General features: G+C 29.7%; 2 protein-coding genes across 2 annotated transcripts; both read right to left on the bottom strand.

Moving 5' to 3' along the window:
• Positions 1-2,063: 2,063 nt before the first annotated feature.
• LOC100820062 (annexin D5-like) lies at positions 2,064-6,095 on the bottom strand. The gene is given in 6 exon segments (NM_001253211.2): positions 2,064-2,513; positions 3,364-3,453; positions 3,542-3,757; positions 4,383-4,604; positions 5,402-5,547; positions 5,967-6,095. Coding segments are annotated over 6 exon segments (954 nt in total). The 5' UTR covers positions 6,043-6,095; the 3' UTR covers positions 2,064-2,309.
• A 4,137-nt stretch (positions 6,096-10,232) lies between these two features.
• On the bottom strand, positions 10,233-15,622 carry LOC100795923 (beta-galactosidase 15). The gene is made up of 18 exons (XM_026129093.2): positions 15,428-15,622; positions 15,164-15,259; positions 14,959-15,071; positions 14,792-14,858; positions 14,604-14,696; positions 14,365-14,508; positions 13,967-14,055; positions 13,635-13,740; positions 13,405-13,492; positions 13,095-13,213; positions 12,844-13,005; positions 12,528-12,727; positions 12,121-12,227; positions 11,922-12,031; positions 11,383-11,622; positions 11,067-11,278; positions 10,687-10,966; positions 10,233-10,554 (listed from the first exon to the last, which is right to left on the bottom strand). Exons 1-18 carry the CDS (start codon positions 15,596-15,598, stop codon positions 10,411-10,413), a joined length of 2,541 nt encoding a protein of 846 aa, XP_025984878.2. The 5' UTR covers positions 15,599-15,622; the 3' UTR covers positions 10,233-10,410.
• Between the last annotated feature and the right edge of the window lie 2,115 nt (positions 15,623-17,737).

Below are 17,737 nucleotides of genomic sequence, written 5' to 3'. Positions count from 1 at the left end.
GAAAAGAGAGAACACCCATGCAAATTATCGTTACATACTTCATCTAGGAAGTTTTAATTTTTCGGTTGAGAGGAAGAGACATTTGCAATAAGAAAATGAAAAATGCTAGTAATATACTTTTTTAATTGCATTTTATATAATTTTTAGTTGTAATTTTATAATTTCCAATATTTTTTATATAAAAAAAGTGTGTTATAATTGAAAAATATGTGTTAAAGAATATGCTATTAAAGACTTCTCAAAAGAAAAAGAAGAGGCCTGAAAGACAGATCATAGTTATGGCGCCCCCAGATGATTGTGCTTCAGTGCATTTATCTTTTTCCATTTTTTTAATGCATTTGTCTATTTATGTACCATTAGTATTCATGATCATGGACTCTTGATCTTATGTGTCAATAAATAAATATTATAGTAAATAATGGAGAACATTAGCACACTGTAAAACAAAGTTGCAAATCTATTACAAATTGCATTTTATATATGAACTATTAAGCTTATTCTAAAAATAAAATAAAAATCCTCTTACAAATATAGTTAAGACTTTGGCGAACGGGAATGCCATTTTTTTTTCTTTCTAAAATAAAGCTAATACAATTTTGGATATCCTTTTGCATAGTATAATATCTGTTTTACAATACAAAGAAAAAAGAACAAGGCAACACTTTGAAATTTTTAATTATTCTAAAACTTATTAGTCAATTATTTTTACACTTGAATTACTCAAATTATCCTTATCATTTTGTGTATTTAATATAAGAGTTTAATTTTTACACATTGCTAGTGTAAAAAAATATTAATCAATTATGACTACAATTTTAAAATAATTATTAAAAAATTTAACAATTTTATATGCTATTTGTGCATACATTATTTCCTCTTAACATAATATTTGAAAGTTTAATGCATTACTAAGAAAAATGGACCAATATAATTCTTCTTGGACTAGGTACCTTCAAAGAGCCCAAATCAAATATGCATATTTTAATACTAGCTCATCACTGGCCCATTAGCAATCTAAAGGAAAATTTATTAAACATTTGTGTCATTCTTCGTGACGTGCCTCTTGTATTTTGGACTAGAGGAAAGGAGAAAAATGGGTAAATAGTTAAAGTCAGAAATTTCTGTGGTAAAAAATGAAATTTGAGGAGTAAAACCATCAACTATGAGTGGCTGTAACGAATTAATTAAGACGACTCGGTCGGTGGTAAACCCATGCAAGCTAGATGAAAATGGTAGTGCATGACATATTCTTAGATGCAAATTAGGCGGACTTTAACAATTATTATAATATTTTATAACTTTCGATTGGATAATATTTTTTTAAAACTTATCGTTGGATTGAAAATTCTTTTCATATAGATAATATATACAAAATTTCATATTAATTTAAAATTATCTTATTCATATAAACTAAAATTGACATAATATAAATATTTCAAAATATATTAAAAATGTATATTTGATTACCTTCTTATTGTTATTTAATTTTGAGAAAATTTAATATAGACAATCTTTATAATATATAAATATAATTAAATGGTTGAATCAAATATTATATCAAATTATAAAAATAATATAAATATAATAGTTATCAAAGTTATATCGATATAATTTCATCCCTTCTCATAATAATTTCTTTTTGTAATAATATCCTTAAAAATCATACTTAAAATGATTTCTAATTATTTAACAATATAATAAAAAAATTGCACTTACAATGTGTGAAAATTAAACTCCTATTTATAACATCTGTCACTTTTTTCTCTATCTTCTCTTCTCCTTCCCTCTCTGTTATGGCAAGTAGGAAAAACATTACCCATATTTTGTAGCAGAAAAATCTCAAAAGAACCTAGCCTTGCATTATAGTTATAGTTCCAAAAGTAACAAATTATAGATAGTTATGAGGGTCTAATAATTATTATAAAAATGTATTAAGTAAGATGTTAAAATAACTAATGCTTACACCTCAATCTTACATAGACAATCAAGCTTAATTTTAAGTAAAACTAATCTCAATCATCTATGTAGGGTTGATTGGAAAATAGTAGCTCTTCTGACCTCTATTTGCTTGTCAATGCTTGATTTGTTGAAACAAAAAAAATAAAATAGTTTAGCATACTTAAATACACAACAAATCTTCATCTGTGCATCAGGCTGACAAATTAATACTCACAAAACACTAGTACAACAACATCAACAAAAGCCTTATTCTACCAGGTGAGGTCGGCTAGATCGATCACAAAGCTCTATAAACAGTCAAACATCAGAGGGTGAACTTATTCCACATGAAACATAATTGAACATCTTGGTTAGTGATTAGGGCCCAAAAGTGAGAGAAGAAAAGTCCTGTAGTGACCGGATGTTTCTGAGTGTACTTCATCGTTCAGAGTCTTCTTGTGTTTCTTTAAATATGCAGCTTTGATATACTGCATATCAACCTCAGTCCTTGTCACAATGACCCTTATGAGTGTGGAATCATCAGTCCCCAAACCTTTCATCGCCTTACGCAACACCTGCATGGTGGTAAGTGGTAACACATTTTAAAAGGTTTTCTCATTCATATTGCAAGAATCAAATGACTCTAAAAAAAAAAACATATATGTGTGTGTGTATATATATATTAATAATCAATTTCCACAATATTGCCTTTTTTGGACACTAGCAGAAAATACAGCACAAATCACTACAAGCAAGCAATCACTTATATATAATGCAAAATGCTGCCAATGACCAAAACTTATACGAATCCATATAACTTAGCTAATACAATCTGCTTATTCTAAATGTCCTTGAAGTAAAGATGTTATTCTAAATGACTAAAGACAAATTGGTTTCAGAATACCAAGGGTGTGTTTGATTTCTTTTTTTCAGAGACTATTTTTAGTTTTCAAAATGCAAGTAAAAAAGGTTACAGGGACAGCTGGTGGAGGGTGGTGCAACGCACAAAATAGAGTGTGAAATTGAGAGAGGTAGAATAAGATGAAAACAGAAGAAGAAAATGAGACAACGCCACTAAGCTGTTTCTATTTTTTGGTTTATAAAACACTTGTTCTTTTAAACAATTTTCAAAACTTAATAGATTTTGGATGAGAAATTGATAGTTGAGTAATGTGAAATTGTTTTATAAAACAGTTTTTAAAATTAAAAAATGAGAAGGAAATCAAACAGGTCCTAAATCTTTCAAAATAGTTCCCTGCCTTGTAACACAAACACACTAGTCAAATAATTTTCCAACATCCTTGTCTATTTAATTCTTTTAACAACAAGCCTAGCATAAGTATGTTATTTTTGTCATTGAACAAAAAAATTGTTCCCATAACACTACAAGAAGCAATTACCAACAGTTGCAGTGCAGTGGAATACCTTTGCAAAATACTTTCCTGGATTAACAGCACATTGGATTATTGTCAAAAGTGCATGTTCAAAGGCCCCAGATGTTTCATTCTTTACTGCCTGATAAATTCATATTGAATAAGCACCAGAAAAGTACCTCCAAGAAAGAATAAATTTAAATAAAGAAATAAAAAAATGCTCAAGATACCTTCTTCAGTGAATGGCCATACATGTCATGGTAATAAGAACTGACGGCAGCCAAATGTGCCGCACTCCGTTCACTGAATATGTGGATAAAAGTCTTTTCATCAGTTCCCAGTTTCTTCTCCCCTGCTTTGTAAAGAGCCTTTGCATCCTTCTGAGCAATTTCTCTATTAACCTCGGGGCCTTCATGACGAGGTGTGCTTATATATGCAAGCAAGAGCTGAAGCAAGTTTTATACACAAAGGCATCAATAACAAGCAGCAGCAGCTCCATTGTTTTAATAACTTGAAAGGAACTCATAGATGTCATCATGAAAGCAATCAAAGAATCATGAGACAAAAAATTTGCATCCTATCCTATGAGAAGCAATATCCTTGACACAGTTGACTTTAAACACAAAATGTGCATGAGTCAATGACAGTCAATATTTTTTTATGGATCCAAAGATAATTTTAGTGCCTATATGGATATAGTCTTGAATGAAGCCAAGTAGAGAGCCTTAAAATAACACGTGATCCATTTAAAAATTGGTGTGCAGGAGCTATTGTAAATTTACAAGAGATATGAAAAACTTTACATGAATACCTTTTACAGGCCATAATAGAACTATCTAGGAAGTAGGATAGGAAGATAATTATGAATTCTTCAGCAGACAAAGAGAACCCTTAATGTGTAAAAGCCACACACAACGACAATGAGAAACTGCATTTTTTTATTATCCCCATAGGTGTTTTAATGTCATGTCAAGACAAACACCACTCAGATTGTAAACTTAAGATCCCCTGATATGACTAATTCACAATAGCTCATGTTCCTTTCATTAAAGTTAAAGATAGAAACCTCACCTTTTGATGATCGCCGGGGCTCGTGTTTGTTTGAATATCATGCTCAAGATAAACACCAAACATAGAATGGTAGATCTGTTTTAAATATTGTAGCTGTGATGGAGTGTGTGAACATATAACTTCAGTAGCACCTTCAATGCTTCTGTTGTCGGCTGTTAGAGACTTCCTAATGATTGTTGCATCACGTCCTGCAGGGTCATGCAACCAGAGCAGAACTGCAGTCTGATTAACAGAAAAAAATATAAGACAAACCAGAAGTGCTGGGAAACATTTGGCCACTTTTCTAAATTTTAAGATACCTATGATTTTGTTATCTATACAAAGGTGTTTTTATATACGCAATAAATGAATAATGTGACAGTGATCACTAGGTAATACACTTCATGGCATACAATAAAGTATAATCCATCTATCTATTTTGGCTAAAATACATGTTTGACTCCTCTATCTTGTTTTTTGGTTTTAGTTTGGTCTGAGTTTAAAATTTTTTACTTTAGTCCCTTAAAGTGTATTTGTTAGACCTAGTTGGTCCTCACGTCAATTTATCATACTAACTTGATTAACTAGGTGATACAAGAAAAATTGTAAAATATGCCACATCATATGGATGTTTGCCACATCAGCCAAAATTGTTAATGCAAAAAACTAATGAAAGAATCAATTTGGTCTAACATAGACACTTTATGATACTAAAGTGGAACTTTTTAAACTTAGGAGACTAAATTGGAACCAAAAAAATAAGAGAGGGACCAAAAGTGTATTATAGCCAATATGTGTCTAATTTAAGATAGCATTTAGTCTTGAAAAAAAAGATAGTACCATTAATTTTTCTCAAATGATGATATTATGTGTATAATTAAGGTTACATTTTTTTTTTCTGTTGTTAGTTGTACCAGCTTTTTCACATGCTTCCTTATCTTTTTTTCTTTTTTAAACTAACTTACTAATTGTAACATTAAACAAGTTGACACCTGCGCAACACAAAGTTATAAATCTAGTTTATTTTAGCAATTTTGTACCTCTAACTTTCCACTAAGCTCTGAAGCTAAGCGTTTGGAAAGTTCCTCAGAATACATTGATCTGTATTCTTGTTGGATGTAGGCACGCTGTGTAGCATCTCGATGAGCAAGAATATTGATAACAGCACTAGTATCACATCCAAATCCTGTGAAAACATAGGATCAAAACGAAATTAAAGGTCTCAACTCAAGGATCCAAAAGTACAAATTAAGGTAGAGTAAATCTGGAGCAATATAAATAGACTCTTCACAAGGTACATTTTCTTGAAAAATAAAATTTAGATGAAAAATACTCTTAAAGTCAGCAATTAACATAATATAACAAGTAAACAATATTGGCGATCAGGGATTGTTTCCAAACTTCAAAATTAAAGCATGCATGCAAAGAGGTTGATACAAGATTATATTAGATTAAAATTAATGCTGACATGCATTTGAACTTGGATATTTATGTCCAGCAATAGCATCTTCCTCAAAAGGGAAGTTTCAAACAAATAACTACATAATTAAAGTTCTAAGGCATGATTACAAGCATAATCAACAACTTTTTAGAGAGAAAGGGTACCCTTAAAAGCACGGTAGAGCTGCATGGCATCATCTCTGGGGGAAGGAGGAACTGGGGGTACAGTCAAGGTAGCCATCTTAATTCTTCTAAGGAACACAGAAGAGAAGTGGGAATAGAGAGAGAAGTTGTGAGAAGATAAAATCAATGGGGCCAATTAAATACACCAAGTTTTTCAAGGTCCACTGGAATTAGGAAACATAAATTTCATTTTCTTTCACTATGTCCCAACCCAACCACTTCATGGTACCAAAACTAAGAATTGTTAATTTATGTCCCCATTAGCCGTCCACGGCGGCTACTTCTAATGTGTTTTTTTTTTTTTTTTATACTCATACAGTATATATTAAATTAATAGTTAATAATTCTAAGGTATCATATTTCTATACTTTTTTTATTTTTTTCCCAAAAATATATTAAAAAAATAAAAAAAAAAACAATTTTTTTCTATTTTCTTTGTAATATCTTTAAAAAACCGTTATCTTTATCGTCCACTGTGGTTCTTCTATCTGATTCTGAACAAGATAATTTCTGGTCATACAAAAATTATTTATATAATATATTTCTATAATAATATTCTTTTTCTCTATTATATCACCCATTTATTTCTCTTTTTTATTTTTATAGTGTAAAAATTTGAACAAATATAATTTCTCAGAAACTAATGTGAAAATGAAATAATAATTTTATAAATATAAAAAGAACAATAAAAAAATAAACGTTGCGTTACTTTAAAAAAAAAAAAAAGTTGCTTTAAAGAAGAATGCCCACCCTAATCCATCTTTGATTTCTTCTCCTTTTGACTGAGTAAACGACTTGAGGTCTTTGAACTTTGAAGTCCTCGCTTTGTCTGAAATCTTAAAGGAGAAATTGTATTTATATACTATCTTTTATATGATATATATATATATATATATATATATATATATATATATATATATATATATATATATATATATATATAAAGGCATATAAAAAAGGAGAAAGAAGGTGAGATAAAACAATTCATGTGATGAAAAAAATAAAAAATAATATAATAAAATGTATTAATAAAAAGTGTATGCCTCAATCTTGTGTGCACGTGTGACTAGTCTGCCTGTAACTCTTAAGAGCATCTTAACGTCCATGCATATGAAAACTTGCTTATTTCTATATTTTATAATTTTTAAATAAATCTCATCATGATATACTATTGTTTTTGTTTTATATTAGGAAATACTTTATTTAACATAATAATAAGAAAATATGTAAGATAGGGTAATGATTTTTTTTTTCCGATTCAACTGCGTAACTAGGATCTTTGATTTGTCTATCAGACTCTTAAGTATCTCACAGTCCTTTAAAAATTTTCGTTTCTCCCAAGAGTGATGAATACTTTTAAGAGAGGATGAAGTAATCTAATAAAATGTGGAAACTAAACTGAACTATTTCTTTTATTATAGTTATAGATATAGATAAAGTAGTGTAATAAAATAAAAGCAATTTTCTTTAACAATTAATTTTTAAAAATTGATTAAAAATTTAATCGACAATTATTCTTTAGTTAACTTGTGGCTTTACCTTTTAATAATATATTTTGATTACAATTAAAAATTATTCATAAATCACTACAGTACATAGAAAAAAAATTAAGAATCTCATTCTAAAAAAGAAAGAAATTAAGATTTTTTTTTATAAAAAAACTAGATATAATAGATAAGACATTGACAAATAAATCTTTTGGATGAGTGTGCTTCTGGTAGTAATATTAGAGAGGCATATATGCAGCAAGTTATGATCGTGAGGAAAACAACAAAATTATCTTATTTAATGATATTATTTTAAAATATTTTTTAATTAATTATGATTTTATTTTTAATGATCTTTTTTTATTTACTATTAGGTTATAATGAAGGGTAATTTTAATAATTTTTTAAATGAGATTTAAAATTAAATAATATCAACTATTTTTTTAATTAACGTGTATATTATTATTATTTTTATTTGAGTTAAGAGGAAATATATTTTATACACGAGAGAGAAAAATAAGAAAAATAAGAGAGAGATGAGTGTGAAATAAAAATATGAAAATAAACAAAATTAAACTAAAAGTTTAAAATAAATATTAAGTACTAAAAAAAATTCTAGTGCAGTGATACAATAAATTAATAAACCTTTTTCTTTTTTCACTTTGCCATATCATAGTAACTATCTCAAACCTACGAAGATGAAGACTTTTTCCTCAATTCAACCACCCCACTATTTTTCTTGTCCCACATTTTTCTATCACACTATCACAAGGAATATCCTTTTTCGTCACTCTATTCAATCATTTCACACATTATGGGATTTTCTCTTACATGTCCATGTGATGGAGTATAAGAATCAGAGAAAATCTTTGAGTATAAATAAAAAAGTTAAGAACATATAAATGAGGAGAAGATCCATAAATCTAAATTTTAACATTTTGGATTAAAGTGAGGTATCAAATTTTTTTAAATAAGGTCTGGATTTCAAGTCTTATGGATGAAAAAATATAATTGGAAGAAAAAAAATATCACTAAAGATTATCAATTAGATTGCCAAAAATTAGTCACCCATAAAATCAATCAATACTAGATACTAATAATATGATAATAAAGAAAAATAAGTATAAAATGAAAAAAAAAAAGACACTTACATGTGTTACAAGTATAGTGTGAGGTGAAGTTTCATATCGAGTAGAAGTGAAATATAAAAGTTAATTAGTATAAAATTATTTAAAATAAATATTGTATGTTGTTATAATAATAATGGTTAATATTAATATAAAATTAGTTGTGTTTGTTGTTTTATTGTAATGATTAAAGTGATAATTCTTGTAAAATTAGTAATGAATTTGTTGTTATTATGATAACAAATAAGGTTATTATCATGTAATATAAAAAGTAGTTTCGATTTTATATGTAAAAATAATAAAAGACACTAAAAAGTATTTATTAAATGTATGACATTTAAATAATTATAAAAGAAAAAAAATCAATCCCATTTTATAATGTTTTCGAATTCTTCTCTGGTTTGAGTGATATTGAACTCAATTTACTTAATTAAGATTTTGATTTCAAGTTTTGTGAATGAAAGAATGCAATTGAAAAAAGAGAATCTCACAACACAGATTAGTCATCAATAAATTCAAATAATACTAGATACTAATGATATGATAATAAAGAAAAATAAGTATAAAATGAAAAAAAAAAAAAAAACTTACATGCCTTAGAAGTATAAAAAATAGTAAATTATATTGACATCCATGGTTGTTTATTTGGAATTCACACGATAGCCTTCTCTTTTTAACTCCAAAGTAACCTCCTTATATGGATACAAATACAAGATAGCTGAGTACTTCCGTTCTTGGGGGGTTGATGTTGGGACTCTTCTATTCAGATGCCCACAGAATTTTGGTCTTAGCATTGAGGCCAACCTAAAGCCTATAACAGCATTTTTCTTAGAGAGGGGATACACTTTGGAAGAAATTGGGACCATGATTTCATGATATGGAGCCTTGTATACTTTCAGCTGACAGAAAATTTGATTCAGGTTACCCAAAATCTGATCTGGTTAAGTTCCCTCAATATTTTGGATACAGTTTAGAGGAAAGGATTAAACCTAGATTTGCAATTATGAAAAATTCGGGAGTGAAGTTACTCCTGAATCAGGTTCTTTCACTGTCAAGCAGCAACTTAGATGAGGCCTTGAAAAAGAAAATGAAGAAAATGCAAAATGGTTAGGATTCTAGTCATAGCAGCAAAGTTGCTCTATCCATCAGATGATGAAAATCGAGACTTTCAGACAATGTTTCATGTTAGAAGATGCTCAACTTCATGATTTTTTTTTTTTTTGGGGGGGGGGATCAATGGCGTGATGACTGCAAATTCATCTGAAGTGAAAAGTTACAGTTAATGATCTTAGGCTCTATGAGGTCCCTCCTGCATTTGTTAGCTGATATTGCAGGAATTGCCTTCCCGAGGATGTAATTTCTTTTTTCTTGTTCTTTTTTCATCTCACATTTAACTGATTATTTACTACTATTTTGTTTTGTCTCTTTAGTTGACCATGCTTGTAAAACAAGTTAATTGATGGCTCAATCGTATGACTTAGATGATTTGGTCTGTGAAAAGCCTGGAGCTACAATGATGCATGAATATTTTTCATCTGAATCATCTAAGGCCAAAGTAGTTTTCTCAATCGTAAGCTAGTATAAAAATCAGTAACTAATATTATATTATTATACCAAAAGTAAAACTATACATATCATTCAATGTAAAGGAGGAAATTTTATCTATCTGCATCCTAGCCTAATTGTGAACCGAAAACAAACATCTAAAGAGGTTTTTCTATGTCAAAACCATTACAACTCAAAACAAAAATGAAAACTATTGAATAAAAGAAACTAAAGTCCTAAATGATTTCCCAAAGCACATAATAAAATCTAGTGTTTCCTCCCTTCGCCGCTTACTTGTATATCACAAACTGCCTCAACTGCTAATCTTCTATCTTCAGCAACTCTACACCTGGTAGGTCCAAGTGTTCTCTCAGAAACTTGAATAGAACATTTATCCTTGCCAATGCATTGCTGCAAAGAGAAGAGAAAAAAAAATGTCAACAAAAAAACTAGTAGTATTAGGCATTTCTTTATCATTCTTTTAGGTACCATTTTACCTAATGGAACCTAGAAGAAATTTAAAGGCATGGCATGACACATTACCGCTTTGATGGCCGATAAAGCCTCCGAAGATTCACAATTTCCCTTCTGAAAAGATCCACATTCACCCTTTGGTAAGCCGAAGCTAGCAAATTTAATTTCTGAGATGACTTGATTTTTGTTGCATGCTAATTCCAACGTATTCCCTTCATAGGCATTTGCACATACTTTCCCAACAGTTACTGTGAGAAAGTTGACATAATAGGGCTGGCCTCCCAATTCCTCAAACAAGACCAATGTGTTTTGATCATTGTCACGAAGAAATGAGCGTGGAACATGGTACCTAATTATTGTAATACAACAAAATATAAAATGCTAATGGGTTTTTATACCAAAATAACACAATTCTAAAATTAATTTGGTGAAGAAATTGATTTGATTACCATCTTTGAGAAGGTTGTGCACACATTGACAAGCACTTGTTAGAAGTGTATGGACCACGATAATCACATTTTGGAGAGCAACCATTCTCATCTGCAAGGTAGCTTGACCAATACCTACCAATGCTGTTACCGTTTACCCAAGCATGACCCTTTCCTAATCCACTCAAATCAACCACAACAGGATCATCTCCAATGGGAGATTTGAATGTGGTCTAAAAAGAAACACATTAATCAATTGGTAGTTAATTAGTTTGATCTTAGAAATTGTTGATGCAAAGCAATTTGAATAAGTTAAAGCAACAATTAGTAATTTTACCTTATACCAAACTAAAATTCTATCGGTTGGAACAGCATCTGTATACCATGTTTTGAGGCTATTCTCATAGCTGTAATGCATCTCATGCTCCCCATGCAGTCCAACTTTATAACTCCATTGATTTTTGCTGAGATCTTTGACTATCTCGTCATCATCATAATCATAATCACCAACTGCTGCCACCAACTGAACCGGACCAAGAACACCGACCTCGATGTTGTCAAAGAAAGGACCATAATTCTGAGTAAATATATAGAAGCAAAATTAGCTTACAGAATCAAATATCAAGACCAACAATGTAAATATAATCTAAGGTTTTAAATTGCAATTGCAATCACGGTTAGGAAGATTTCTGAAACTTTAGTATAGAAAATTATTGATAAATGTGATTTGTTTTGTCACAATTAATATCAAGGCTGTCATAGCCTGCAAAGGTCTTCGGAATTTCAAACAACATAATTTACAGAATGCAATTTTACAACGTTTAACAATGTCTTGAATTATCAAAATGTGCAAAGCATAGAATATGTTACACTTACGGGTAATCCAACAGTGGTACTAAGTAGACTTATCTCATTCTTCCCAGTAGTCAATTTGATCTTGGACTCGTGAACAAACTTGAATTGTCCATTTTTAGCATGTTGGGTACCTGTGAGGAAAAAGAATGGGTGCGTGAAATTTAAAATCATTGTCACCTATAATAAAGGTATAAGTGGTTGTTTTGCTGTCAAAACTTACCAACATGTTTTCCATTGACAAATACATGGAGTACATGCCCACTGGTGTGCACTCTTAGCCTAAATTCTTTGGTCCAACTAGGGTCATCATCTCCTTTGATGTCAATGCTGGGGAAATTATTAATTTTCTCATGAAAGTTAGTAGGTATGTGTGCAAATTGATGCACCACAATAGATAACAAAATTTTGAAGAAAAATTCTTAATCCTCCTACAATACCCTGCTCCTACTTTTTATTTTAAGTTTTCAATATGTTTTATACTTCCAAGACTATAAATTACTCTACTTTTCATTTAATATTTATCATAAAATGTAGTAGGAGGATTTGTAGGAAGATATAATTAATAAGAGAACTTAACATTACTCAACTTTGAATTAATTAAAAAGGACATGCATAGAAAATTATTACCTGGTGATGTACCATAAGTAATCACTAAAATCATTTGTGACAACCTTTTGATCCAAGAGTTTGGGAGCAGTCAGGTCAATGATGCCTGTAATTTGTCCATCTTTCATTTGGACAAACGGCTCTTGCCTCCATTGCCATCTCAACGCATATTCTAAGTCTTCATTGTCCTTCTTGACCATTATAGTTGTCTGAGTATTGACCTATTAATTAAAGAGGAGTGTCAGTAACATTTTCTGTCTAAAGTTTGATTGGCCATGTAATAAAAGAAAAGGATTTTTTTTATTATAATAACAATTTTGAGGATTATTCTCATCACCTTTGCAGTGTTATAAGCTTCTGAAGAACAGTTTGGAAGAATAGAAACAGACCAGGCAGGAATGGTGTATTCATTGTTTCGAAAATTAATTGTAGCATCCTTTGATTGATGTGCATTTCCAATGAAGCAAGTTGATTTTCCATCATAAGTGTACACCGTGGCCTATCAAAATATGGTTTGCATTACTTACAAACTCAAATTAATATATATGGAGACTGAGACAGAGAAACAGTTGAGAGACATAAACTTACTGTAACCATGTTTCCATAATCTGTATTTTGTGAGGAACCTTGAGTTAAGATATTCTCTTTTGACTTTAGAAGGTTATGAAGTTGTCTAAGATGTCCCCACTTTGGTTGATTTAAATTACCTTATAAAGAAAACATGTACTAAAAATAAATTGCCTAATCTTAAAAATAAGAAGGAAAAAAAATGTCCAGACAAGGTGATTACTATAGCACAGTATCATTTTATGGAAGCCACATAACATGTTAGGAGTATGTTAAAGTATGTTAATTCCTCAAAAGAAAAACATATTAAACAATTAACTATATGATTTACCATATTCATCCAAAGGAGCGTCATAGTCATACGAAGTAGTGACATATGGGCCTCCGGCAGTTCGTTTAAAGTTGGTACCACCATGGTACTGAAATAAACAAATAAAGTGTCAACATTAATAAAACTACAATATTTTTCAATTCAAATTATATATATATATATATATATATATATATATATATATATATAGTGAAGCAAATTTTTTATATAAAGTGAAGCCAAAAAATTACCATATAATAATTTTGAAATGTGCCACCAAATTGGAAAAACCTTGCAACTGCATAAGCTACATCTTCAGCGGGTCTATGAGGATTTTGCGTACCCCAATTCTTATACCTAAATGGGAAAACAAAAGTTAAATTTAGATTGAAATTTGAGAATTTTATTTATATATTTGATATTTGATACGCTAATAGCAAACAAATTGTCAAACTTAACGTGGCATGGCATCATTAATAACAATATAGAACTTTTACGTTCAGTGATGGTACAATATTAATATGGCAACATTAAATTTAAAAATTAATATAAAAAATAAAAATATTTGAAATGAAGAACTAACCCGCCAGTCCAATTCTCAGTCCATATTTTAGGTTTGTGGTTGTCGTTAGGTTGGAATTGATCACAATAATAACCGTCACACGAGTCAATCTAATTTTAGAAGAAAAAACAACTAATTAGGTAGTCACCAAAACACAAAGCAACAAATTACTAAAAAAATAAAAACCACACGTAAAGATTTATTTTTACCACTGATCGTATAGATTAATATTGAATTATAATATTTATATACAAATAATACTATTTCAAAATAAATTTTTACAACAGTTTCTAAAAAAATATAAGAAAGCATAAAATAAGATATGTAATATGAATATACCAAGGATAGAGAAAAATATAAAAATAAATTGTAAAATTTACTTAAATAATATTAATTCTTATAAGCTATTTGTTCATTACCATGAATTGAGGAGCATTGCTTTGTTGAGACATGACCCAAGGCACACCAGTTTCAAAAGAGTCAGCTAATTGAGCGCACCATTTGAGATATTGTGTTCCATTGTTACCATATGCATGCATAACATTTCCATACTCATTCTCGATCTTTTTTGTGTATGAAATAAATATAAAGTCAAAGAATTAGAATATGTAAGTTATACATATATAATCAATTAGGAAACGCTTGGAAAAATTAAAACCTGAGCAATAATAATGGGTCCTCCTTGTACGGCAAATAGTGTCTCATCCTGCATCATGTCCACTATCTTTGTGGTGAAGGTTTTCATCTCCTCCTATATTCAATTTAGGAAAGCAGGAGGAAAAGAACTTTAAACATGTCAAAAAAGATTAATTATTCACAAAAAAATAAATAAATGAAAAGACTTACCATAAATGCACGATTATGTGTCCTAAATTCCATGTTGGGAATATTGTGCAACCAAACTGGGAGACCTCTGATGTTATATAGGAAATGAAAATAATTATTTATTTGAATTTAAAAAGCATATAAATTGTATGTAATTAATAATGTTGTTAGAGATATATTATATTTACCCGTAGTTCCATTCGCTGCTTATATATGGACCAATTCGAATCATCGCATAAAGCCCTTCCTTTTGAATGGTTCGAATGAATCTAACAAGATCTAGATTTTCGGAAAATTCATACTGCAAAATTTAAGGGTAAAATAAAGTAAAATAAATTTTGTCACAAAACCAAAACATATATTTAACCGAAAATTTTTGTCCCAAGGAGAAACCTGACGACGCTGAGGCTCGTGGGCATTCCAAAAAACATATGTTTCAATTACATCAAGTCCACCTTCTTTTGCTTTACGAATCAAATATGGCCACATCTGTCAAATATGTATTAGAGAAAATAAATAACAAATTAAATACATTTAATTTAATAAAAAAAATGATGATAACAGTAATACAAACTCAAATGCGCAGTACTAATCATTGGGTTTTAGGATAAAAAAAAAAACTAGCAAAAGTAATATCAAAAAAATAAAGTAGCTTACTTCAGGAGTGCTGCGAGGATAATGAATGGAAGCAGAGAATAAAATTCTTCTTTTGCCATCAATTGTAAGTGCCCTTTCATCATATGAAACCTCAAGAGCATTGATTGCTATGCTAATCAAACTCAAACATAGCAGAAAACTTGCACTCAGAGAACACTTTCGCCCCGTCATTGCAACACAAAGTCACAAAGAAATCACCCACTATGAAGAAGAGTCGATGTGAGTATGATCTATGTTTCATGTTCTATTTATAATAAAATTAAACGGTTAAAGATAAGTGACAGTTCAACTATAAGATAATAATATGTTAAGAGATTATTTCTAGCCCAAACAAAAGATTTGGAAACTTATCATTTATTCACAGAAAAGATTTTGGACGCATATCCTATATCGTATAAAATGATTAAAAAGATAGAAATGCATTTTTCTTTCTTTTTTAATTAAATATTACAATAGTCAACCTTCTCATCAATATTCAATTGAAAAATTACTATATTATTAAAAATCGATAATTTTTATAATAATCTTTTTTAAAGTCATATTTACATTTTTCAAATTAATTAATACTATAAAAAAATTTACCTCAACATGGTCAATAATTATGAATTACTTTTAAGTTATATTAAAATTAAACTATGTTTTAAGAGTTACATTATTTGAGATATACGAATAAAACTGATTCAAATTAACTAACCTTGTATCTGATATTTATCCATGGGGATTGTCTTCTGCTCCGTCTTTTCGCGGGTTCATCTCCTATCCTTCCAACTTATCTATTCGTTTTAATAATAAGATTTGTATAATCTTAGAGATATATTTGTCGACTCCATTAATAAGATTTGAAAATTGTAGATAACCTTTTCCTTTTGGGGTGTATGGGGTATGGGTTTTTTTTTTAATTATCTCTATCTTTATTTTTAATATTTTTGGTGCCTGCACAGGTCTGGAGAAAATAAAACAAATCCCAAGAAACAAATGCACAAGATTAACAAAACCAGCGGTACGAATGCTTTATTTCTATCTTTATCCGAAGCACACAAATTTATATAACTCAAAAAAAAATTGGAAATAAATGATTGATTTTGATTTTTATAAATGATATCATAATTAAAATTTATAATAAATAAAATGCATAACATATTTCAGATTTATAATCAATAACTTAAAAATCCATGCTATAATATTATTTTTAAGTATTAGTAATTTAAATTTAAAAAAATAATAAACTAAATTTAAAAATAGATCTAGAGATAAAATAATTTAGAAAGAAAGATGTGACACCCTCAACCCATACATATATGTACTAATAAAAGGAAAAGAAATAATAATTAATTAAAAGTTTTTAAAACACATTTAAATAAAATCATTTCAAGAGGGTAAAAGGCTCACATCCACTTTCTTTAACATCATATTCAAACTTGTCTAGATAAATAATAAAGTCATCTCGACTCAAACAAGGCCGCCTAAGATTTCATACAATTAATATAGAAACATATACTCCAATGTCACACCCTATCAGAACATTGTGTCTCGACGTCCTTCAGCACAAGGTTCCTTAAAGTAATTCACCTAGTCATCTACTCCCCCGAACACAAAGTTCAAGATCATCACAGGCTCCAAACACAAAACACAAGGAGTGAGTTATCACATTCCTAACTAATAGAAAAATAAGACAACTAGATATACATATCATATAAATGAGATACAACTTACTTAAACATAACTCACATAATTCCACCACTTTGTCATTTAAAATTCACTTTTCAATCATCAATCACATTACACATGAATCACACACTCCGATCAAGACATAATAAACAATTAGCAACCGTATGCAACAGTTATGCTAAGACTCAAGCCTATATGCAATATGATATCATGTCAGTGAAAAAAGATCCTAAGGCGCTTAGGAGTACATAACAAGACACACCACAACATGAGTATGTTAGGTTACTCTCACTATATAAAATCATAGGGAGACCACTCAAGGTCACGCTGTTTTGCGAGAATGCTTCAACCATGTTAGATCGGCACAAGCTCAAAGGAGCACTCAAACCGGGTGTATTTACCCCCAAGGCCTACACTCTGAAGAGTCTGTCAGGGCCTCTCCCTCCTGATTCAGGTTCAACCCCTAAAATAATTTTTTTTGCATGCAGACACTGCTTATGAATTATACAATACACACGACATCACACTCGTGTTTTAAACACGTTTAACACATTACGCTACAATTTAACATTGATTCCTAAATAGGAAACCTACACTTTCTCTTTAACATTGCACTCAACACTTTTCTCAAGATAACACTAG

This window comes from Glycine max, chromosome 7 (genome assembly GCF_000004515.6).
Source record: "Glycine max cultivar Williams 82 chromosome 7, Glycine_max_v4.0, whole genome shotgun sequence".
NCBI classification, from domain to species: Eukaryota; Viridiplantae; Streptophyta; class Magnoliopsida; order Fabales; family Fabaceae; genus Glycine; species Glycine max.
Note: the sequence above shows the minus strand (reverse complement) of the source record. Positions and strands in the feature narration are given on the sequence as shown.